Source organism: Parasteatoda tepidariorum, chromosome 4 (genome assembly GCF_982258835.1).
Source record: "Parasteatoda tepidariorum strain Cologne lab strain chromosome 4, Ptep-v5.0, whole genome shotgun sequence".
NCBI classification, from domain to species: domain Eukaryota; kingdom Metazoa; phylum Arthropoda; class Arachnida; order Araneae; family Theridiidae; genus Parasteatoda; species Parasteatoda tepidariorum.
In genome coordinates, this window is record NC_141758.1 from 46,087,522 (window position 1) to 46,115,203 (window position 27,682).

The following is a 27,682-nucleotide window of genomic DNA, read 5'->3' on the forward strand; positions in this document are numbered from 1 at the left end:
ATAATTAGAAAATATTAAAAAAATATAAATAAATTAATATTAAATGCTAAATTTTTTTCTTTCTTTTTTTCACAGATCGTCCTGGCTTGAGAAATAAAGAATTGGTATTGAAAGTGCAACAGAGAATCATGGACCTGCTTCGAAAAGCAGTGAATGCTAATCATCCTGACCACCCAACCTTGTTCAACGAAATGATAAAAAAGATTCCTGATCTTCGCACTTTGAATACATTACATTCTGAGAAGTCGGTGCCAGGTCAACTTAACAGCGTGGAGCATCATAATCAGGCATCATCAACTGTTAATGGTGTGGTTGAAAATATGGCTGCTGATACATCAGTGAAGCTGGCTGACATATATGACGTACATTCTGTTCCCCATGATATATGGAACCAGTACTCTCTAGTATCGCATCCACCTGGTCTACCCACAGAGGAAGACTTGAGAAGTACATCTCCTGGACAACATAGCCATCATAGCGGCAACAGTAACGGAAGTGGCGAATGGAGCATTATGGATTCCAAAGATGAACATGATCTTATAGGATCTCCTAAGTCAGTTGGTAATGGCCTTAGTCATGAAGATATCAAAAGTCCACCGAGAATGTCCAATTTCTCCAATTCTCGTATCTATATGACTGAAGAAGTCTGGCATTCAGAAGCTAACCATATTGATTATCATCACTCATTGCCTGAGAGGCCGGCTGAAAACCCTGGTTCAGATCACGGTAGCAGCTCTGGAGATGAAGGATGTTACATTGACAGTCCCATGAAAGCTGTACTATATCCAAAATTGCACAGAGTAGATTCACCTACTGACTCTGGTATTGATAGCGGCAAAGAACCAAGTATTTCACCCACTAGTTCAGATTGTTCCAGTCCCAGATCTTCTACTGAAGAAAAAATGAAAGATGTGATGGACACTGATCAGCATGACAAACACGATTCTATTGAAGATATGCCAGTTTTAAAACGAGCACTTCAAGCTCCTCCCATAATGCCACCCAGCATGCTTATGGATGAAGCTTACAGGCATCATAAAAAATTCCGAGCAGCACGTAGAGAAGCTGAAAGTCCTTCAAGTCCTAGCCAACTATCACTGGCTAGCACGCACAGCACACTGGCGAGAACTTTAGAACAAGCTCCTAGATATCTCAGTGAACAACAGTTAAAAAGAACTGATCTAATTCATAACATAATCATGCAAAAAGAGACCCTACCTGGCCAGCAGACACATTCACTTCCACATCATCAACAAACTTCAACACAATCACATCATGCTGAGGCACAGCTTCTTACAAGTCCCCCTTTGCAGAACAATTCATATCCTTACAACAGTGTTCCTAATAGTTCTCCTGTTTCACCTTCAAACCTTACCTACGCCACATCTAATGCTCAGACGCACAAAAGCAATCTACTCGTTTATCAAAATGGTTACTGTGTACCACCTAGTGGCAATCCACAGCAAACATCTGTTTACACGCCAGTTACACTCTCTGCATGGTCTTTTGGTCAGCAACAACCCTCTCCTGTTGCTACTGTAACATCTGCAGCCCCTGTACAAGTTCACACTCAGTATGAACCCTCAAACATGTCGCAGAACTCTCACAGAAACACATCCAACTTCTCTTCAACTCTGGTGGTCAATTCTTCAAGATCCGGGTCTCCGAAGATGGTCATGTTCAATCCTAGATCCCCTGCATCTTCTGCTTCCCCTCTAGTCATTAATGGTGTTGGTCATAGCTCCCCTAGTGCTCCATCCTCGGGTGGCATGACAAACGCGAGGTCTGAGACAACCTACAAACTTTCCGGTGAACCTTCTTCTCAACCTCTGAACTTATCCAAAAAACTGTTTTCCCCACCCATGTTGAAGATTGAATCGTGATCTAAAGTCTTGGATCAATGAGGAAGAAAAAAAACCAAAATAATTTATCAAAATTTTGAGGTGGATACTTGTGATTTTTCATTTGCACTTCTTCCCCTCTAAAACCCCCCACCTTGTGATCATGCACCTGTCGTGTCTTAAACTGGAACTTGAAAACAGCATCTCTTTTTTCTCTTAATTTTTCCTGATGCAGTTGCCATGTTATTTATGTGCCATTCCAGAGTTTTAGAGGTAACACACAGGTTGTGTCTTTGCGCTTAGAGAGAAAATAAAAAGTAATCATACTGCAGAACAATGAATATATAAACTCTCGTTGTATATATTGTTTGTATAAAGAAAACATTGTATTCATTTTGTATAAAATAATTTACCATATTATTGACTTCTAAAGGAGGTGTGTTGCATTGTAAATTATAAAGAAAATTACTATATAATTGACATGATTATGATATTGATTTATTGGTAAAAAAAATATTCGAATTTAAATATATTGAAAAGTTTTTTTTTTAAATGGTGCAAAGTATCTTAATGTTATTTAAACATCAAGTACGAGATGTATAAAGGGTTTATTCTTTAAGTGAGGTCTGGAGATTCAAAGGGGTAGGACAGGGGGCCATACATTAGAACATTTTTGGGTAGTAAAATACTATGGTTCTTTTTGTAAATATTTTCATAGCACACAATTCAATAATTTAAATGTTTCCTTTTTCTGTCTTCGTGGCATATGTGCAGTGTTCTTTTGCTCTACAGTATTATTGTTAAGACAATTATTAGTAGGCATGTTTGTTATTTTAGGGTCAGTGGTAAACCAAATGCAAGGGTGATTGTCTTTAGGGATAAACACCATAATGTTCAAGGACTAACTCAGGGATGCCAATTAATACAAATTTTAATTTTATAGAAATTTCGTCACTACCCGTAATTTTACGGATATGTACATGAATTTTTACGGACAGCTTTAAAAAAAACTACGGGAATCTAGATTTTTTTTTTGCCTTTATTCTTATTTTATGGTACATTACTTTTTATTTATGTAAGATCCCTTTCTTTTAAAAACTTTTTTTTACCTGTCAATCATGTAATTTATCTTTTATTTCTAAAAAAAATTAATATACTGTGCTTAATAAGTGGTACATATTTAGTTAAATTCAATAATTGAAACTTTATTCCTTGCATTACGGGTTGGTATTCCTGCTGCCTTGATCACAATGGAGTTTCAGTTTAGAGGATTATACTTTGGTTGAAAGATCGTTACTACTATTAAGAAATAAACTATCAAATAAAATTCCTTGAACATATCAAGAAAATTGTAGATCACATAAAATCTGATATTTTTAATGAATTTTTGCTGATTAACAATCACCCTTGCCAAAAATGACACATCATCTACATGTATAAAAAAAAAAAGCTTCTGTGATTACATATATAGCTAAGAAAGAAGTTTTATTTGTGAGTTTTTTTTTTATTTTGTTAATTTATTTAAAGATAGTGTTAGAAGAAATTAAAAACTTAGCTCTCAGTGTCAGTTATGAAAAATTATTTATTGTTAATTATTTTATATTGTATTGAAATCATTTATGTTTTTATTTTATTAGTAGTAATGAACCTTAATTTGGTTTACCATTTGCATAAACCCTTATGTTGTGCTTTTTACAGTCTTTAGCCAAAACAGAAAACACTGTTGCATAGACAGTTATGTAGTACAATCAAACTTTTAATTTAAGTTCATTTGATTATTCTGATCTCTAAGATCGTACATTGGTGTGGCTATGTGCCTATTATGTGATCATGTCGTTTCATTAAAAAAAAAAATTTCTGAGTGAAATTATTTTTGTCTTTATTTCTTGTCATCTTTGTTTTCAATACAGAAAATTATTTTTCAAAGTTTTGACGCACTACAAATCATAACAATTGGAAATCAATGAAAATCATGCAAAATAAAATAATAAATTAAAAAAATTCTTGAGGGAAACTACTTTTATCTTAATTTCTTGGTTACATTATATTTAATACAGAAAATTATTTTTCAAAGTTTTGACGCATTACAAATCATAACAATCAGAAATCAATGTTTTGACGCATTACAAATCATAACAATCAGAAATCAATGTTTTGACGCATTACAAATCATAACAATCAGAAATCAATGTTTTGACGCACTACAAATCATAACAATTGGAAATCAATGAAAATTAAAAACAAAAGAATATTAAAAAAATTCTTGAGGGAAACCACTTTTATCTTAATTTCTTGGTTACATTATTTTTAATACAGAAAACTATTTCTCAAAGTTTTGACACACTACAAATCATAACAATTAGAAGTCAATGAAAATCAAACGCAATAAAATAATAAATTTTAAAAAATTCTTGAGGGAAACCACTTTTATCTTAATTTCTTGGTTACATAATTTTTAATACAGAAAATTATTTTTCAAAGTTTTGACGCACTACAAATCATAACAATTAGAAGTTAATGAAAATCAAACACAATAAAATAATAAATTAAAAAAATTCTTGAGGGAAACCACTTTTATCTTAATTTCTTGGTAACATTATTTTTTAATACAGAAGATTATTTTTCAAAATTTTGACATACTACAAATCATAACAATTGGGAAATCAATGAAAATCAAATACAAAAATATTTCCTGCTTTAATTAATCAGACCTATTACAAAAAAAAGTTTGAAAGGAATAAAAGTTACTGTCATTTAAATATTAAATAAATAGAAGAATAAAATTATATAAAAATTAATATTCAACTTAGAACATTTTCAGAAATTAAATTCGAAGGGACACAACTTCTCAAAACAGTTAAAGAATTATGTCATTTTTAAAGTAGAGACTTAATTACGAATGAAGCTATTATGAAAATAGAAGGTATTACTTTCATTTATAGGGACTTCATCTATATAGTGTAGAACAAACAGTGGTTTGAAAATCGTGTTCTGTGTAACTAAACGACTCCATGGGAGAGTTAAAAGGGTTCCAAGAGTTAGGACTTTTTTTTAAAATTAAGATCCAATCAATAAACCATTATATATTTAATATTAAGGTGGTCTTGAGGTAAAAGTGAAAGTTAAATGGCACTAAAAAACATCAAATATTTTAGAAGAAAAAAAATATGTATTTCTTATAATAATCGTGTATTGAATAAATCATTTGAAAGACGTGTCCTCATAAAAATTGCATTAGTTTTCCCATCACGCCTTTTAATTCAAAATGAAGAAACTATATTTGTTAATAAAGAAAATGTTATTACATAATGAGCATTTTCAATGTTCATAACGGTACTTTTCAGTTGCCATTTCAGCAAAAGCCGTAATTCGGCTTATTTCACTCAATTTCAGCTTATGTTTATACACCAAATTCATTTCAAGATCAGAGCTGCGAATTCAACTGTCGGGCATAAAACCTTATTTAAGATTATTAATGATAAAGCGTTGGAAAATTTTTTTTATCTGCTTAATATTTTCAAAATAATCTTTTATTATTAATGCGTTCACAATTACCTATCAGAAGTCTTTAATAGTTATATTTTATTTTATTACCGTCATTGAACAGGCCACCCAAATATTGGGTTTATGACTACTAATGTTCAACTCCATAGCCTTGTAATTCAACTCTTGCATGAAGAACTGGGAGAAATTTACCTTCGTGTAGGACTTTTTGATGGAACTAACTCGCCTTTGCGTTACATGGAGATTAAAACCTCCCGCACTTAGCCTAACGCCAAGGGGACTCTAGCCTATGATCCATCTACCACTGAGGATATTGTACGCCAGCACTGTGGTCGGTGCGAGCCGGGTGCGGAATTCGCTTTGATTCCAGTCATCGCTTTGAGATTTCATTGGCGAGAAATTTAGGAACCGCTAGTGCAGGATATACATACTTTTATTTTCAAATATTGTTAAATAAAATAACATAAAATCATGTTTTATTACAAGAAGTTGAAAGATTAAGTTTTTCCATTTAAATACTATATTATTAAATAAAAATACAAGAATGAAATCTTGTATCTCATTTAAACATTTTAGAATATTTAAGAAAGTGACACAATATCTCCAAAAAGTTAAAGAAATATTTCCAGTTGAAGCATTTATAACATAAAATCTTGATTACAAATGAAGCAATTAATAAAATTCAATGGATTATTTTCATATTCTAAATTAATAGTGACTTCGTATATAACTGAGAATATCATACATAAAAGATATTTTTTAAATTATTTGAATATAATTCTTATATCACAATTTATGTAAAACTAACAGGTAACAGCTATTGCGATAATTTAACAAATTTTATTAATCAATGTGTGATAAAGTAAGGAGGGAGTATTTAACTCTCAATAAAAGAAATTTTTTTTTGCACTCTCATTAAACTTATTAATATTACTTATGAGTTGACTCAATATATGAAGGTCCTAATAGCTGTAAAAATTGAGTTTGTCTCCACTTTCTTAGAAGTCTATCTTCTTTTAAAACTTGGTACATCTTCAGCTTATTTCTTCTGCCTTACAAAAGAAGCCACAAAACTGGCAAGGTAGGAAAAATAAATAAATACAGCAATGGTGCTGTATTTTAAAATGAAAATGGTTCATTTCAAAATATTTAATTTAAGCACTTTTTTTAGTAACCTGAAAAAAAATGTAGGAAAAAATTCTTCTCTATTTCGTCATTTTATACTTCGATAATTCGGAAAAGTCGAAACGAAAAAGCTTGCTGTAAATCCAGTTTTGCCTCAGACTAACGAAACAGGCAGTAAAGCAACTCAAGGATAAAATGCGATCTAAATGTATGAAACTTAATACTTTAGCGTTTAAACTACCTCTTAAAATACTTTAGCTTTCATTATGCTACTTACAAATTAGTTATTAATTTGCAGCGAAGTTTAAGTTATTTAAATTCAGTTGATTTTATCTTTAATTATTTTTTCGCCTCTACGTATCAAATATTTAAAGCCTCTAATTATAGAATAAAACTTTGTCGCAGTTACTAACTGAGGAGACTTTACGAGAGTTGGTAAAATTATCACTTATTCAACAAGTTTAACTTTTTAATTCGATACTAATTTATTAAAACTTTCACCGAAAGCGGAACTGTTGGCATCGCTGATAACGTATCAAGCTTTCGTTTTTGAAATACAGTATTTTCTGTATGTCTGGTTCAAAATTAGTTTTTCCCAATGAAAAAATGAATGCAAGATTGCTAAATTATTATTAATTTGCATTTAGTTAATTCGTTCGTAAATTAAATTAAAAAAAAAACTTTTTTGAAAAATCTGACAACTTTTTTAAATTTATTTTATTATTTAATTTACTTAAATAAGTATTTCTTAACATCAAAACGAAAATTTCTAGTTTGCTAAATTATTCATTATTTAATTAATTTGCTTTTAGCTAATAATTTTGTAAATACTAGTTTAATTTTTTTATTTTTAATTTGGCATAGTTTTAAATTTAATGAAGAATTTAGCGATTTGCATTGCGTCTCTAAATTTTACTCTTTTTTTCCTAATAAAAGGACTTGAGAAGCATTTTTATATTAACTTTTCAGTTAATTTCACGGTATTTAATGTAATAAATACTTAAATAAGTATTTCTTAACTATACATTTTTCAGTTAATTTCACGGTATCGAATAAAACTTTGTATATGTATAATAAATAATATATAATAAATACTTCACGGTATTTACGATAGTAAATACTTAAATAATAAATACTTAATTTCACGATATTTAATATAATAAATACTTAAATAAGTTTATCTTAACATCAAAAAGAAAATTTCTAGTTTGCTAAACTATTAATTATTTAATTAATTTGTTTTTAGCTGAAATTTTTGTAAATACTAGTTTAATTTTTTTTTAATTTGACATAATTTTAAATTTTATGAAGAATTTAGCAACTTGCATTGCGTCTCTAAATTTTACTCTTTTTTTTCTAATAAAACGACTTGAGCAGCATTTTTCATATAAACTTTACAGTTATATTTCAAGTATTTAATATTTATATGCAAAATTTTTTTGAAGAACTGCGATTTGAGTATTCAGTGTGTAAGAAAATTAGTTAAAAAGTAAGTATACCAGAAAAAAATGCAGGTGACGGTTTTTTAAAGTATTAAAACTTTTAAAAAAATGCATTTTAAATTACTTATAGTTCATGTATATTTTATTTTGAATAAAATGTACATTACAAGAAAAATGCATCCAACAATTTTGAAAAAAATATAAATTTTCATCTTATGTGTCACACATTCCTTTTACGTGTTTATTTGAGACATTAAATGCGTAGAACAAAAAGAGAACGGGGTAGGAATACGCACGGATTCACGATGACGAAATTATGTAATGCAATTTCTGAGAAAAACGCCTTCACAGTTACCTATCATTCTACTAAATTGCAACACGTTTATTTGGTTATAGTAAAAATCTAAGTATTGTGCTATTTATACTCCTAAGTAATTAATTGTAACTTATTTGCGAATTGCGACACACATAGAAATAATGTCTTCTGCGAGAAAAAACAATACTAGAAAAATTTTCTCTTTGACCATGAATTATCCATCTGTAATAGAAACACCTGCATCATGTACCTTAAATTTATCTTTTTAAATGGCAACACTTACTCGTGTTTTTCCTTCCCCCGCAGAAATAAAGATACACCTGCTGATTCTTGAGGATTAAGTACGTATTATAGAGAGATTTTATGAAATAGCTGAAGATCACACTACAAAAAAAATATCCTTGTTTTTTTAATTTTATTATCGTCGTTGAACATCCGACGCAATTTTTGGTTTACGACTACTCAAATTCAACTCCGTAGCCTTGTAAATTTGAACCCAATCCAGAAGACAAGGGAACTCTTGGATCAAGTATTGGGAGAAATTTGCTTTCGTGAAGGACTTATTGATTAAACTAACATACATTAGCGTTACATGGAGAGGAAAACCATGGAAACTTCCGACGATTAGCCTGACGCCAAGTGTACCCTAAGTCATGATCCGTCTACCACCAAGGTCGGTGCAAGCCGGATGCGGAATTCGTATCGACCAGCCATCTCTGGGATTTGAACCCGGTTAACCTCATTGGAACGCGAACGATCTATCAACTACGCCTAGCGTTTTTATACACACTGTCGTTGAACAGTCGACCGAATTTTCTTCAGTTCACGACTACTAATGTATATCTCCGTAGGCTTGTAATTTTGAACCCAATCCAGAAGACAAGGGAACTCCTGGATCAAGTATTGGGAGAAATTTGCCTTCGTGGAGGACTTTTTGATGGAATTTACACGTATTTGCGTTACATGGTGAGGGAAAGCACGAAAACCTCCCATAGCTAGCGTGATGGCAAGGGGACTTAAATCCGTGATCTTTCTGCTACTGAGGACATTTTGCGCCAGCATGACATGTTGTGTCCTAAAATATGGATTTATCCGAAAAATAATTATCTTTATGAGTTATAGGATATAGTACAGTAGTTAATTTAACTATAATTATACAGAGTTATTTAAAATCTGCTCGGAGAGAAAAAATTCTGGTAAAATTATCGTTCTATATGGTAATAACGATTCTCGTAAAAAAAATATATGTATACGTATTTAAACGAATATACGTATTTATCAAATTATACTGCATTTAAACTATTCATTTGGTATTTTTTCCGTTTATATGATAATGGTTTATTGGAATTTCTGGTTTATAAAAATTATATTTCTTACTACCACACGTTTAATAAAAACTGAAAAGTAAAATAATCTAACCGAAAAATAGGCTTTTATGCCATGTTCTTAGGTATCATGATAAAATTACCAAATTTATCATATATTATAAAACTATATTATCATATTTTATTTTAAACCATATATTATTGAAACAAAATTATTACCAAAGTGCTTTGGTAAAAACTACTAAGCTCTTTGGTGTTAATTTAGAGCCAGAACAAAAAAGTTTACCATATTCTGATAATTCTGACCATACTTTTTTCTAAGTATCCCATTTGAGGTGTTGATTGACGCTAATTAATGGAAACTAGCGGCTGAGAGCAGACGACCGCAAGTTATTAAATAAATTGGTTTAAATCACAAGTCGGGGCTAAATATATAGATTTTTTATACCTGGAAAATAATTATCTTTTACCAATTTTAAGATCAAATCTAATACATATTTTAAATATAATTATAGTGAGTTATTTAAAATCCATCCATTGAAACTAAAGTCGTCGTAATTATTTTGCTATCGAACATATTTATTTCTACCTTTTTTTTACATCTTTAGAATTTTATTGAAGAGAAGGAATTATTTCGCAATATTTTCCTTAATAAACATATTAACTGAATATGTATTTTCAGTGTAAACGAGACGGCATTTATTTTTAAATTCTTTTCAATTATAATGTCTATAACAGAAAACTATTTTTATAGAAACGCGTGTTTTCGACGAAATGTTTCTTTCTTCGAATCAAAATTTATTTTCCCTTGAATTCAGGAATTCTAAATGATCTAAATATAGTTAGATGACCTAACTAAGGTATACTTAAACAGCAAATATTGAATTTCAGACATATGATGCAATACTAAGTTTTCAGAATATCTATCTAAACCTTTATTATTCAACTGCGCAGCAGCCAATTTTTTTATAAATAACAGTAATCGATTTTTTTTTATATAATGATGAAAAATATTTTATTTATTAAATAATAAAAGATAGTCACGTGAATAAATCACGTAAAATTTTTTGATTGGGCCTGTGAAAACTAAATTTTACAAGTTACCCAAACAACAAAGTCACTTTTTCTTAACGTTAAATTACACAAAAAATCTTTACATTTTCTATCATTGCATTTTCCATATTTATATGCATTCGCACATTTTATATTTTTGTACCTCTTATGTTTTGCTGAGTCCCGCAGTGGATTGATCGTTAAGAAACGGTTCCCAGCAGATCACCGAGGCTGCGGTCAGTGTACGGGTGGGTGACCACTTGGATCAGTATGGGTAGGGACCGAGGGTGTGCGGAATTGGTCCTCGTTAAACTGTTCTACCGTAAAGGGCTCGACTTCGCGTGCAGGTCGTTAGGCTACCGAAGCAGGGGTGCCATCCCTCTGCAGAGGATCAAAATTTTGATGGCCTGTCTTCGTAAAATCATCAGGGATGTTTCCCAGACCGTCGCCAATAGCCCATTGTGCAGCTCTAGTGCGACGTAAATTAACTACTACTGCAAGTTTAAATAAATTTTTATATTCAGCACAGAGAACCTAAAATAGTTTGTAGTCGAAAATAATTATAAGATATTTTGTAGTTGTAGTTTTGTGTGTAATATTATGCAAAATAGTTTGTTTAACTTATTTTGTTTCGATTTTCTTTAAAAGAAAGATAGCAATCATTGACTATTTTTTCCCTGTGAAAACTAAATTTTACATGTTACCCAAACAACAAAGTCACTTTTTCTTGACGTTAAACTACACAAAAAATCTTTACATTTTCTATATTTATATGCATTCGCACAGTTTATATTTTTCGCACCTCTATATTTTGTAAGTTTAAATTAATTTTCATATTCAGCACACAGAGAACATAAGATAGTTTGTAGTTGAAAATAAATATAAAGTATTTTGTAGTTGTAGTTTTGTATATGTAATATTATGCAAAATAGTTTGCTTATTTTATTTTGTTTCGGTTTTTTTTAAAGAAAAAAAACAATTGTTGTCTAATTTTTACTTTTTCTGTAAATATGACATGCAAAGTCATTTTTAGCAACAAATATAACATCTACAAATTTTTGTAGAAATAATTTACAATTCTATATTTAAGATAGCTAAGAACAGCGGTTTTAAAAAGAACATTTTGTACTAAACTTGAGAATAATTCGTTTGCTCATAAGATATTAAGCATAAGAACACGCACCCCCGTTAAACTGTTTCTATACCCCTGGGGGTACGCGTACCACACTTTGGGAAACACTGGTTTAAATAATAATTTACGACGTTATTTTTGACTAGGAGACTTCAATCGACAAGGAGTCTAAATATATATATAATGGGCGGTGATTGCGGAACACCTTATATTTTCATGTTAAGTAACAAATGCTTAAAATGTTAAAGTGACTCAAATCTTTTAAAGTTAGAGTTCGTAAAACCAAATTGCTTCACAGAAGATGAGGTATTCATAATTATTTTTCGTTTCCCACTAAGGATTATTTTTCCCGACGACTTGAACTCAATCAATAATGAACCGCGAGACCTTGAATCAGTCGTTAAAGTTTTACGTTTTTGGTGTCACGCCATTTGCTGTCAGGAAGAGAGAAAAATAAGTATATAAATATCAATTGTATTTTCGAGAAGATAAAAATAGTATTGACGGAGAAGTTATTCGATCAATTAAATATATTAATTATTCATTTTAGTGAATTCCAAAGTCTGCCTAACGTAATTGTTCATTCCTTTATGAAGGAATGAAATAAAAATTAAATATTAACGAAGAAGGTTTTGATCAGTTAGTTTAACTATTCATTCTCCCTAAGTATACATATCATAACTAATTATTCATTGCTATGGATTTAAATGAAGTTTAAATGAAACGTAATTAAGGGAACAAAATTAATTGTAGTTCGTTGGTGCGAGGAGACTAAAATTAGGTTCGGACCACCATAATTAGGTTCGGACCACCATTAATAATTATTTATCAGTGACTGATGTAATGGGGATGGTATGCTGTTTTGACTTGTTTGATTTTCGATTTCATGTTTAGGTCTGCGTTTTTGTTGCATATTTTATGGTAATTGTGCCATTTCACATTTTCTGTATAGAAGTTTAGTAGTTTTTTTTGTATAGTATCATATTAATTCACTTTATTAACTTTTTATTTAAAAAAAAATCTTATAGCTTAATGCAAACATACCAGTGAAGTATCTTTTAATTACTGGTACTTTTGAATTCTGGTAAGAACAGTAACTTAATTTTTTCTTTTTAAACTCTACCCTTGAGTAAAAATTTTGACGAAGTTTTTCTTACATTTCTATAAAAACGTTTAATTCTTCATTCTGTCCAAGAACAAACACTATATTTATTTATCAGTTGCCATGGATTTAAATAAAAATAAATGGAATAAAATTATTGATAGGTAAATGTTTAATCAGTTAAAATTTTTAATCAATTTATCTTCCCAAAGTATGAACATTGTAATTGTTAATTAGTTGCTATGGGATTAAATAACACTTAGATAGAGTAGTAAACATATTGATGAGAAAATAAAAAATTTTAATCATTCAATTATTTGAATTAATTATTTTACTACACTTTAAAGTATGCACAACATAATTAGTCATTCCTTGCTAGAAATTTAATTTGAGCAATATTTTGATTCTAACCAAAATTACTTTAATTTGTTTATTTATAAGTATTAATTTTACTAAAATCTAAAATAATATTTATAAATAAACTGATAAGAAAAGATTTTTATCAGTTTATAAGTATTTATATTACTAAATTCTAAAATGCGTACCATAAGTGTTCATTCACTGTTATAGATTCAAAATTTATTAATATTGTGATTTTGTATGCACGGATTTGCGGATTTCTATTTTAAAATTAAAGGAATTTAAATTGAGTAAGGGTTTGAAGATTTATTTTTAACAGAAATTATTTTGATTTGTTTATTTATAAGTATTAATTTTACTAAAATCTAAAATAATATTTATAAATAAACTGATAAGAAAAGATTTTTATCAGTTTATAAGTATTTATATTACTAAATTCTAAAATGCGTACCATAAGTGTTCATTCACTGTTATAGATTCAAAATTTATTAATATTGTGATTTTGTATGCACGTATTTGCGGATTTCTATTTTAAAATTAAAGGAATTTAAATTGAGTAAGGGTTTGAAGATTTATTTTTAACAGAAATTATTTTGATTTGTTTATTTATAAGTATTAATTTTACTAAAATCTAAAATAATATTTATAAATAAACTGATAAGAAAAGATTTTTATCAGTTTATAAGTATTTATATTACTAAATTCTAAAATGCGTACCATAAGTGTTCATTCACTGTTATAGATTCAAAATTTATTAATATTGTGATTTTGTATGCACGGATTTGCGGATTTCTATTTTAAAATTAAAGGAATTTAAATTGAGTAAGGGTTTAAAGATTTATTTTTAACAGAAATTATTTTGATTTGTTTATTTACAAGCATTTATTTTACTAAGTTCAAAAATAATATTTATAAATGAACTGATTAGAAAGGATTTTGATCAGTTTATTTATGAGTATTTGTTTTACAAAATTCTAAAGCACGTGTATCATAAATGTTCATTCCTTGTTAGATATTCTAAGTTTATTAATTTCGTGATTTTTTATACACGTATTTTTGAATTTCTATTTTAATATTAGCGACTGAACTGGGGGGAGTGGAGCTATGATTTTCTATCCTTTTCTTTTTTTTCGTTTTTTTTGCGTGCGTGTTTTTGAAATATTTATACCAGGGGTCAGAATTAGGTTTTATGTAAATCACTTTTTTTTTTGTTTACTTGATTGTCTTCAGTAAAAATTTGTCATCGGAATACGTCTTCATAAAAATTCTTTATTATTAAGTACAAAGAGTTTATATTCTTAAATAAGGTGTGATAAAACTCGAAACGTTATTGCGTTATGGAATCGAAGCTATCTAATTTCTTTTTAATTTGTGTTCATCTCTTTTTGTCTACCACTTTTGTTATAAAATATTTTATTATGTATCTCTTAAAAAACGATTTTTTGTGTTTTTTTTTCGATGCCTGATATTTTAGAGTTGTTTAAGCAAGGAAAACGACAATGTGAATTCGTTCGTTTGCTCTGAGCATAATTCTTGCACAAAACTTGAATTCTTTTCATTTTATTTTATTCTATAACCGTCGTTGAACAGTCGACCCAATTTTGGGTTTACGACTACTAATGTTCTACTCCTTAGCCTCGTAATTTTGAACCCAATCTAACCCATGATCCGTCTACCACTAAGTACATTCTACGTCAGCACTGTGGTCGGTCCGAGCCTAGTTCGGAATTCTAATCGATCAGTCATCGCTGGAATTCGAACCCGGGGCACCTCATTGGGAGGCAAGCGCTCTATCCCCTGCGCCACCACGACCCAAATCTTTATAGCACGGGACTTTATAGTTACGATACTCTTTATAGCAATCCCTTCGACTGGAATGGGGTAGTCAAAAGTTAGAAAACTTGCGGCCCATTGCTGAAAATTTCAATAAGCGTATGCGCCTCTGCATGTTTGCAACTCTGCAAAAAGCGGCCATTTTTAAAAAAGATTAAATTCATTTATTAGTAATTCTATTTTATTATCAAATTATTATTTGTTGTGTTTTGATTATTCATTTTTAATAAAATTACACTAAATATTGTTTGTTCGTTTATTTATATATTTATTTTATTATAGTTATTATTTATTTATTTTTTACTGCTCTCTGAAAAAAATTTATAAAAGGTCACCCTTATTGCCGACTCAGAAACTAAAAAGAAAAAAAGGCAACAAGGAATTCAAACCATTTCATAAATCAAAAATATTTTTTTTTAGTTATTTGATGTGAACAGTTGACAATATAAAGCCTGGATTTTGATGACCTAAAAATATCTAAGAATTCCACAAAAAATGTCCTTAAAAATGTAAAAATAAAAAAGTTAGTCAAAATTCTAATTCAATTCTAATGCGATATATTTCTTTCCTAATGTTAAATGGATTTGAAATACATTCATTAAAAGTAATTTAGATGCAATTTTAATTAAGGATTATAATTCAGACGGTAACAATTTGAAAACCAAACGTATTAGAATTTTTTTTTTTTTTGAAAGAAAAACGTAATATGAAAGGAAAAAAAATGGCAAAATAAGAAAAAACTTAGAACAAGGGATATAAATATCAATCACCTTCCTCCCACGATGCTAAAAATGAATATATATATATGATTAATGAACAGATTATTTGATATATTAATGATGAACATAGTAATGATGAATATCTTAATGATGAATACATTATATATGAGAATTTGAATATTTGTAGACCTCCGTCTTAGAATGTAAAAATTAAATGGCATTAAATGTGAAAAACTATATAAATAGATAAAATTGAAAAAAACCTAATAAATATTCTAAAATGATCTAAATGTGTCAAACATCCAAATATTATAAATATCTAGGTCTTAATAATTTCATGTAATCGAATTGATTTGTAGAAGAGAAAAATGTTATAAATAATGAGTCCCAAAGCTTCTAAATTATTTTTAAAAAAAGTAAACAATTTTCATCAAACACTTGTAAAACGACACAAAAAATTATCAGCTGCAACTCCAATTCATTTCTTCAATTCAGAACGTACCGCAAAAATGAGTTAAAATCGTTCGTGAACAATTCTAATCGATAGATCCCTGGTTAACTTAGATTCTTGGGAAAAGCAGGTAGCTTAGCCAGGGGTTTAAAAGGTCATCCTCCTGCAAACTCTGATCGTTTTAAGGTTTGCTAACTGTCACGTTGGGTTCAGAAGTGACGGAATCAATGTATCGATTTCCCTTCAGCTGTGATTCCCTTCCAAACTGTGTGTTCTTGGTTGACATAGCAACTCCTTGTGCTCTTCAACATTTCACGCCAATTGTTGACGCTGTCTTTAACCATAACTCCAGAAGGAAACCTTGCATTTTTATTATCCTGCAAGGCCTTGTCCTTGAGAATAATTTTTTGTCATAATTAAAGGTTATTGATAGTGTATGTTTCGGGGGGGGGGGGGATTGGCAGTTGCGTAATGCTTTTTTTTTTCCTGTTTAAATTCTGTTCGCATCAATATCTTTTTCAAATTTATGTGTAACGAATTACATAGTGATTATAAACATGCTCAAATTTGTAATTAGACTAATAGAATACAATAAAGAGACACAATAAAGAAACAAAAAAGAGCACTATTTTACAGTATAACACACTTCTCATATTATTGTATTGATATATTTTGCTTTGACTATATTAATACAATATTAGAAAGCACTTTTTTGTGGATATAATCGTGTGAGTTGATGACAAGATTATATCTCTTCCTTATTTCGTCTTTTGGATTTTTCTTTCTCTTTTTAAATTTCTATTTATCTTTTTTTTTTCAATGTCTTAAAAATATTACTGATAAATAACTTTTCTTCTTCTATTTAAAAATAATTTTTAACTTGTTTTCTTTGTTTTTATATCTATCTAAATTCTATTTGATAATATTTTTTTTAACTATTTCATGAACGTTTTTCAAAAATTTCTTTGATTAAAAAATACTGTTTAAATTCTGCTCTCATCCTTATCGTTTTCTAATTAATCTGTAATGAGTAACATAGTAATGTGAAATGATATTTTTTGAATGATTTAAATAATGATTTCCATAAATTTCTTTTCCTAGAAATATCCTGTTTAAGTTCTGCTCGCATCATTAACGCTTTCCAATTAATTTGGAATGAATTATATAGTGTTTGTCCATACGCTCATGAGACATCAGATTTTTTTTCAAAATTTAATCTTTTTTAAATGTGTTTTATACAATTTTTTCCCGTAAAAGTCTAATTAATGACATTTTTTAAACGATATTTCTAATAAATGATTTCTTTAAATATTTATTAGAAATAATGCAGAGTAGAAGAAAGATATAAAAACGTAAGAAATAAATATATTGTTCAATTGCACATTTACTATCTAAACGTGATAACCGCTATCTAAACTGTTTTGCATCAGACATTTGTTCATTATTTAATAAACACATCAGCGTAAATTTTATCTTTAATATTCATTTCAAAATTTCTCTTTATAAAAATGTTGCTTCGCGCGTGTTTAGTTTCAAGCTCGAAGTTTAGAAATAATATTTTACAGCCAGGAACTCATCCAAAATATGAAATTCACATTGATAAACACTTTTTTAACTGAGATTGGTCATATTTTATGGAGGTTTAAAAATTAGAGAGAATTATTTTGGAGAATTTTGTGTATTACTAATCAGTTTACAATAGTCATCACAATATTGGAAAGCGGTGACGTTTAAAAAATGTGAATTAAGAGTTAAAATCTATCTCATTTTAAATATAAAATAACTTTAAAGAGGCAACTGCCGAGGTCTACGGATTTTAAAGGAGCTCTGCAAATAGGATGTATAATAAACACCATATCGATTCACAACAATAAATCATAAATGCATACTCTTTAAATTTTAAAATATTAAAATAACAATAAAATTTTAACACTCATTTCTGAATATTTGCATACATCTATGTTCAACTTTAATTCTTGCTATCATTTATTAAAATGATTTGGAGGTAATTAAGATACCCTTTAATAAACATTTCTGACCAATAACTCAATTTTTTAAAAATCTTTTTGATACAAAGGTTTTTTGTTTTCAAGCTTTTAAAAGAATGGAGGCCTTTACTATACGCTACGTATCGAGACACGTAATGTGCATCAAAAAACAACATGAACAATATTTTTTATTAGAATAATTAATATAAAGCTCAACATCACTAGGATGCGCAAAATTTTTTGTGTCAATAATAATTCTTACTATCATTTATTAAAATGATTTTTGTATGCAATTATCATAATATTTGATAAACATTACCGATTAGTTACTCAGTTTTGAAAATATTATTTTGATGCACAGGATTTTTGTATTTAAGCTTTAAAAAAAATGAAGGCATTTAACAAACGTTACGAAATGAGATATGTTTTGTGCATCAGAAACAAAATGAACAATATTTTTTATTAGCATAATTAATGTACTAAACGTCTCTAGGATGCGCGACATTTTCGTGTCAATAATAATTTTTGCTATCATTTATTAAAATTATTTTTTGTGTGTAATTATGATAATTTACATAATTACTTAATTTACATAATTACTAAACATTACCGATTAGTTACTCAATTTTTAAAAAATTATTTTGATACCAAGGTTTTTCCTATTTAAGTTTTTAAAAGAAGAAAGGCATTTATCAAACGTTACGACAAGACACATGTTACGTGCATCAAAAACAAATTGAAAAATATATTCTATTAGCATAATTGATACAAAGCTAAATGTCGCTAGGATGCGCAAAATATTTTGTGTCAATAATAATTCTTACTATCATTTATTAAAATTATTTTTGTATGTAATTATGATAATATTTAATAAACATTACTGATTAGTTACTCAATTTTTAAAAAATTCTTTTGATGCCAAGGTTTCTTCGATTTAAGCTTTTAAAAGAAGAAAAGCATTTACCAAACGTTACAACATAAGACACGTTACGCGCATCAAAAACAAAATGAACAATATTTTTTATCGGCATAATTGATTCAAAGCTAAATGTCGCTAGGACATTTGTTGTGTCAATAATAATTCATACTATTATTTATTAAAATTATTTTTGTATGCAATTTTGATAATATTTAATAAACATTTCCAATTAGTTACTTGATTTTTAAAATAATCATTTTGATGCTAAGGGTTTTTTGTATTTAAGCTTTTAAAAGAAACAAGGCCTTAACCAAGCGATGCGCAACGAAACACGTAATGTGCATCAAAAACAAAATGAACAATATTTTTTATCAGAATAATTGATACAAAGCTAAATGTCGCTAGGACATTTGTTGTGTCAATAATAATTCATATTATCATTTATTAAAATTATTTTTGTATGTAATTATGATAATATTTAATAAACATTACTGATTAGTTACTCAATTTTTAAGAAATTCTTTTGATGCCAAGGTTTTTTCGATTTAAGCTTTTAAAAGAAGAAAGGCATTTATCAAACGTTACGATATGACACGTTACGCGCATCAAAAACAAAATGAAAAATATTTTCTATTAGCATTATTGATACAAAGTTAAATGTCGCTAGGACATTTGTTGTGTCAATAATAATTCTTACTATCATTTATTAAAATGATTTTTGTATGTAATTATGATAATATTTAAAAAACATTTCCAATTAGTTGCTCGATTTTTAAAAAATTATTTTGATGCCAAGGTTTTTTCGATTTAAGCTTTTAAAAGAAGAAAGACATTTACCAAACGTTACGACATGACACATGTTACGCGCATCAAAAACAAAATGAAAATTATTTTCTATTAGCATAATTGATACAAAGCTAAATGTCGCTAGGAAATTTAAAATGATTTTTTGAGTGTAATTATGATAATCTTTAATAAACATTTCCAATTAGTTACTCGATTTTTAAAAAAATCATTTTGATGCAAAGGGTTTTTGTATTTAAGCTTTTAAAAGAAACGAGGCCGTTACGCAACGAGACACGTAATGTGCATCAAAAACAAAATGAGCAATATTTTTTATCGGCATAATTAATATGAAGCTCGACGTCACTAAGATGCGCGACATTTTTTGTGTCAATAAATTTTGTTTAATTTCAAGAAAGAAAATATGGAATGCGTATCAGACAATTTCAAGGTAATTTTTATTACTCGTGTCAGTGTTTCACAATTTGTTATTTTCAGCTCTTATCTGACCTTGAAAAGAACGCGTAAGGGTTCAGTCTCTCATATAACGATTTATCTAGAATAGCACCACTGGAAATTTAAAGTTTGCGAGGGCGTTATGACAATGGTTTCTAAAAATGTAAACACTTCAAAAAGGGATGCAGGAAGAGAACATTTCAAAGAAAGCTAGAAAAGGCTAATGAGATTTATATATTTCGGCTGAATGGATTTAGGCTTAGAATGTCGTTTATTGTTTCGAATTTGAATTTAAAATACATGATTAGCATAAATGAATGACGTCATTGTAAAGATTATAATATTTTCTTTACTATTACACACATTATAAGCTGTGTAATGGCTTTACACATATTATAAAATGCAAGTTTTAAATGATACAAATACATGTTTTAAGTTGTAAAAATTACCGAGCTTTTTGGTGTTCCCATAGAGTTAGAAGCATGACAAATTCTATGTTCAAAGCGTTTCAGTAAAAATTACCGAGCTTTTTGGTGTTCCCATAGAGTTAGAAATATTACAAATTTCCCATATTCTACATCGAAAAATCATTCCATGTAAAGAATTACTCCTTCATTTACTAATGGTCAGAAAAATTTGAGTATGTAGTTTAACTTTTAACGTCAATTCAAAATAAATAATTTTAATGTCAAAACCCAAAATTTGAAATGGAATTATTTGAATAGTTCTTTAGAAATAAATTATAAATACTATTGATTTCTTTCACATGGCGAAAAACACAAAAAGTAAAACATAAAGGTGACCAAACACTTGCTTAAACTAACATGACCACACTTTTCACACTGCGGCTTCACAAAAACAAAATTCAGAATCCGTTTGAAAAAACTTAATTTTAAAGCTAATTTTAGATTTACAAATTTATGAGTGGATTTTTCCCAATTTTCTAAAAATTAGAGCTTTTAAAATACGCACGAGCTGTATTAAGACTTCGTGGAATATTTAAAATCTTTATGTTATTAACTTGAATATAAAAAGCAATATTATATAATTATATATATACAATTATGCTTATTATCTTGTTCATTATCATTTAAATAATTTTTAATTTATCACAGTTAATTACTGATCGGATTTTTCTGAAATGGGATTGAATGAAAGATTTTATCTTGACATTTAAGTAAATGAAATAAATAGATTATTTTATAAGACAGTTAAGTTAAACGATTCAATAAACAAAGCAGTTTTACATGCAGTCTTTAAAGTACTCTTTTAAGTGGGGGTGTTTAAACACATGTTATTTGGGCCTCTGGTGGCCAAACAATATTTTTCTAAATTGCCTCATTCAAATGAATACCATAGTTTTATTAGAAAATAAGAAAGAAAAAAAGACTGATTAATAAGAATTATATATTTCCGATGATTGGGATGTAGAACAAAATTCGTGACCGATACTCATAAAAATATCTTCTTAAACTTGTTTATAGCTTCGATAATATCGAAGAAATAAAACACTTCTTATATTGATTTGACCAAAGAACACTAACTCGAGAACGGAGTTGTCATTTGACAAATGAGTATTTGGAACAGATTGAGAACAGAAATTACAAATATTTCACTTGATACTGATGTTTTTCTTTTATTGATTCAAAAATAATCTCTAACTTCAGTTAAAACTGAGACAACGTTCACTCCTTTTGAAAAGTAAATAATTTTTCGCATTGCTGTACACTGTAAAAAATTCTGTATCAAATTATGGTAAAGTATCGGCACTTGAGGTGCATCATCCGTAAAATCCAGTTTTACCGTAAAATATTGTACCGTAATTTTTGCAGTTGTTTTATATAATCAGTGATTTTTACGTTAATTATTACGGTAAAAATTACTGTATATCATATTTTTTGTTTTGCAACCGGAAAAAATGTTCCTCTAAAAATGGATTTTACGGTAAGTGTACACCGATAAAGTGTACGCATCCTGAGTGCCGGTACTTGTTACGGTAATTTGAATCTGAAAATTTTACAGTGTACATATATGCTTAGTTTTTCAGTATAATCGTTCATCTGTTTCAAACAATATAAGAGAGGAAAAAATTGATTCATTTAAAATTTAATTTCTATTTTTAACATAATACTAACACGCTAGAAAAGAAAACTGCAATCTATTCTAAAATTAACTATGTCTCTTTTGCTAACGCAACTACATCATATTAACTATCAGATGGTTGGGCTATAAGATATCCCGAATGTATATAGGTTATCCTCTGCGCAATAGGCTTAAGTCCTTACTCTAAAATATAATAATTAATTCTCAATAATTTTCAGCTATTGAAGTCCGAATAATATTGAATCCTTTTGGCGGAATCCTTAGACATTACGTATAAAGTTTATTAGCAATTGTGAACAGATAAAATATAATTCTGAACCTGAGAAGAATAAATAGAAAGAATTAAATTCTTTCATCATATCGTTTTATCGTTAATATACTCCGTTACAAGTTAAAAAAAGATCATTGCGGTATAGGATTTTAAGTAACCATCCGCGACAGCATATAGTTCCGTTTTATTTCGTTATCAAACTATACAAATAAGTTTTCAAAACAATTTAAAAGCTTTTAAAACAATTTAAAAGCTTTTAAAAGTTTAAACACGTCAAACAGAAATTTAATTCGCGTTATCTTTTACGATATATATCGCAGAATAATTAAAAGAAGATTATTGCTTCAAAGTCTTATTTGAATCCTAGGGTGTTGGCGACGTATTTCGATAAATAAAAAGAACAATTGCTCTTGAAAAATAAACAACTATATAACGCTGCAAGAGTATTGGATTTGATTGAACTAAAAATGGCACGTCATATGCTGACATGCCTCTAACAAATCAAATGCGAGATAAATAATTTTTACTTTTGCTTCGATGTGGAAGAAAATCGTCTGACTGAAACAATATTTATTATTCTTCATCAATTTTTTTTAAAAATGAGAATAGAAAAGAGTATATTTTACGATTTTTAGATATTATTTTTATTAATTCTTATTACTTGATAATTGTTTATTCAGCAAGTTCTGTTTTCCTCATTTCACATGATCTAAAAAAGCAAGCAAAAAGGCTGTGCAATTTCTTTTCAAGAGTTAGTGATGTTGATATATGTTCGCGCTGGGAGCTTGGCATCCATTTGGCGTAGAATTAGATGCCAACAGGCTCTCTCCTAGGGGCAATGGTTTTTTCTTAACTTGCAACAGAGTTTAGTCTCAAAACAGGATTTTAAGTCAGACCGTTGAGTTAACAGATCTGGAGGGACATTCAGTCTAATTCTAAATTTAATTTTATTTCTATGCATAAGTTGAATTAAGGCTTTAGTTGAAATGTAAACGAAAAAGCTCGAATATAAATATTATGAATGGTTATCGGAGAAACAGACTTCTTTGTTAAGGAATATGGTTATTTTATTTTAAATTGAAAAGTTAGATGCGGAATTCCAACGCAATTTTTTTTATAAATGCATATTCTTTCATTATTTATTAAATATATTGTTACTTTAAAAAAATGTTTGTTTTTTCATCAACATTTTATTTGAATAATTTCGTACAAAAAACCAAATTAGTAAATGAATAATAAATAATTAATTGAATATAAATTTAATTACAGGTTTCGTAAATCATAACTATTTTTAAAAAAAAGTCTTACTGGTCGGAGTCCCTGTAACCTATTTACGGAATTTTTTGCGATGCACCTTTTGGGAACCATTGCTCTAAGGGCTCTTGTAAGTATATAAGTATATAAGACGGAAAAACGAGCAAACAAACATTCTTTTAATGTATAAAAGACCGGGATAGCTTGGTTGGTAGGGTACTGGACCCATATCGAAGAGATCGTGGGTTCGATCCACGCCGGACGAAGACTCCCGTGTAGTAAATGGTGACTGATGCACATTAAATTTGTTGAGTCACAAAGTCCTCCACGTTCCCATAACAAATCAATACCTTTGGGGGTACTGATTCAGGAGCTCCCTTGTCTTTTGGATTGGAATCAAAATTACGAAGAATCAAAATTACGTTGAATATTGATAGTCGTAAACCCAGAATTTGGTCGGCTGTTCAACGACGGTTATAAAATAAAATATAATTAAGCAAATGATAAATAATTTAGTTATTTTAGAGGTAAGGAAATAATTGTCTGAAAATAAGATTAAATCGCACAAACATGTAAGTTAGAATGCACAAAGTAGTCATCCTTTAATCGTGTTTACACATGTAATGAGACAAACATATACGACATCAACTTGTGGAGCAATTTATTGTCTTTTGTCGAAGTTAGAGTTATCTGGGCGCTTACTCGAAATAATTTAAAATTTCACAACTATCGTCTGGATTCTTTTATTGACCTATATATTCTACAATACTTTTTGCGGAATTTTAAAACAATTATTGGAATCGTAAACTTCCTGTTTGGGAAAGACGATGTCTATCAGACTTGACAAGCATCACTGTTTAATTTCGTCACATAAGCGATTAAACAAACTACTTCTAATTTAGGTAGTTAGAAAATGCGCCAAGTAAGATTATTTTGTGGTGGTTTTTGAATTTCGACTGGAAAAATTGCGCCAGATGAATGCTTGGGCAATACTGACTAGACACAACCGTTTTATGTTTAAAAATATTTGTTGTGAATAGTATTTTTGTTCTTCACAAGTTTGGCATACATTCCACTAAAAAGCTTGGCGCAATAGATGCCCTAACTGTAGAAATCATAATTCTAGAAGATGTGTAGTCAGTTCAAAACTGGGTCAACTTAAACAAAATTTTGTAAAAATAATTCATATTGATGAGTTTTATGAATAGTATGTAATTTTAAATGAATTAATTCAAGTTCTTTTTATTTGAGAGATTACTCTATTCTACTACAGAAAATTAGTATAAAGTATATATTATTGATTTTTTTTATTTTAAAAACCAACCGCATGAACTTAATGGAGGTTTACGATTAATTAAAATTCCTTAATTTATACTTAAACTAATTGAATATCCGTTCTCCGTACGGTGTAAAATAAAAATTAATAATTAATAAATCGGTACATACTGTAAAAAATTCCGTATCAAATTACAGCATAAAATACACTTAGGCACTTTATACACTTTGGGTGCATCATCCGTAAAACCTATTTTCACTGCAAAATATTATACTGTAATTTTTACAGCAATTTTTTTCAATTAGTGTGATTCAGTGATTTTACGGTAATTATTACTGTTAACATTACGGTCAATCAGATTTTTTTGTTCCGTAACATGTTCCGTTAAAAATAGACTTTACGGTACCGGCACTCTGTGCCGTTACTTTTTAGCATAATTTGATACGGAATTTTTTACAGTGTACATCAACACTACACAATTATGCACAAAACTGTAACAATTAAAAATTCTAAAATAATTATAATATTTTTATTATTATTTGCATCTCATCCCTGTAAATTTACGTTATTAGATTAAGCAAAACACGTTTTCAAAAATTAAACCAATCAAATGAAGATTAACTATACTTAGTATCATTCCGTACCAAAAATGATGCTACATTGCTCTCGGATAACTAAAGATACTCAAAGTGCACCACAGTCAAACAATTTCCTCCAATAATTTTGCATTTTTAAACATGTTTTATTTTAAATATTGTTGATTTTGCATTATACATATGTTTTTACATAAAATGTGTACAAAAATTTCCGAATCTCAATTTTCAAGCGAAGCAATCACCATTTATATGATATTATAAATTTTAACTTAGCCCATTCAAGACCTCAGAAACTAAACAACTGATTTCAATTTCGATTTAAGGTTATGCGATCCCAAATTTACTAGACAATTTAGACTTTGAATTCTCACTAGAGAATTGTGCGTTTTTTATTTTCGAAACTTTTCCTTAGTTTCAAAGAAAGTTCTTTTTTTTTTAGACGAAAATAATTGTAGTTTTGTGTTTGATTGATATTTGTCCTCTATGAGAAATTAAAGATAAATTATCTCGACAAGGCCTTTATTTTTATTCTGTGTTTCAGAATTTTCTGTGTTATAAGAGATGAAATTATATTTTGTTTAAGATGAAAAACTTTCGTTTAACGTTTTAAACAACATTTTAAACAAATCTAAATTGAAATGCATTTAGAATTCGTCTTCGTCTTTTCAATTTTGCCCACATTGTAAAAAGTACTGGTAATTTAGGTGCATCATCCGCAAAATGCATTTTTACCGTAAAATAGTATACCGCAATCTTTACAGTAATATTTATTTAATTAGAATAATTCAATAATTTTGTGAGAATTATTAGTGTAAAAGTTACAGTAAAAAATTTTTTTGCCCCGTAATAAGTTCCGGTAAAAATGGATTTTACAGTAAAAAGTATCGGCACCCTGAGTACCGGTATGTTTTATCGCAATTTGAACTGGAATTTTTTACAGTGCAAATACAATACTACTTACTTAACTTAAGACAAATAATTAGCGTTGCGTTTTTAAAAAGTGCTTTAAGGTGCTTATTTTCGATTTTCGTTTTTTAAAAGCCCTTAGAGGTGCTTTTTTGATTGGAAGTTTTTAAAAAATGTTTTTCTTCATTACAATGTCAATTTTCGCTATGTATTATGCAAAAGCGTGATTTTCACATTGTTCTATTCAGTGTTTTCACAATTCATTCAGAGATAATGTATTTAGGCGTACCATCGGTCCGTAGCGTATGAAAGCGCCAATCATTGTACTTGTTTGATGAAAAACTTGTCCGCATGTGCGTCTACTGAGCTGGGTTTGGTGAAATTCTTGCACTCTCATGTGCAACTCTGCTGCATTTTGCGAGATATTCTCAATTTCAGGCTTCATTTTCCACCCTCTGAAATCGAACTGAAAAATCTCCCGAATCAAGAAAAGAGTTCTTTGTCAAAAACTAGTAATTTTTTCATGATCATATAAAAGTCTTCGAAAATTATTTTGCCTTTTGTAAATGTACATAGTGCTTGAAAATATTTTTTGAGTGCTTAAAAAGTACTTGAAAGGTGCTTATTTTTTGTTGAAAGACTTGGCTACTCACCCTGGTCTTTTTCCTCAAAACCTAAAATATCACTTTGTCCTTTTTTAATCAAAATTTCCCAAAAAGAAAAATTTAAAACAAAAACGTTAAAGTATAAAAAAAATGTTGAACAATTTTTTTTTTTAACTTATGAATCACTACAACTCAGATTTTTATTTTAATGTTGCACCATTTTTCATTAGGTCATTAGATTGACAATCCATCGGTAAGTTCAATGTTCAAAAAACATGTTTAAATTGCGTTTCCCTAATGCAATTGTACTGTACAGATTTTG

General features: G+C 28.9%; 1 protein-coding gene across 7 annotated transcripts in view; it reads left to right on the top strand.

Annotated features, from left to right (window-relative positions):
• Eip75B (Ecdysone-induced protein 75B) overlaps positions 1-3,708 on the top strand; it is a 139,135-nt gene extending 135,427 nt beyond the window's left edge. For all 7 annotated transcript variants that reach the window (XM_016075360.4, XM_016075362.3, XM_071182235.1 and 4 more), the window contains one exon: positions 76-3,708. In XM_016075360.4, the coding sequence (XP_015930846.1) occupies positions 76-1,883 (1,808 nt within the window). In that variant the 3' untranslated portion in view covers positions 1,884-3,708. The remainder of the gene's footprint in view (positions 1-75) is intronic.
• The last annotated feature ends 23,974 nt before the right edge of the window (positions 3,709-27,682 follow it).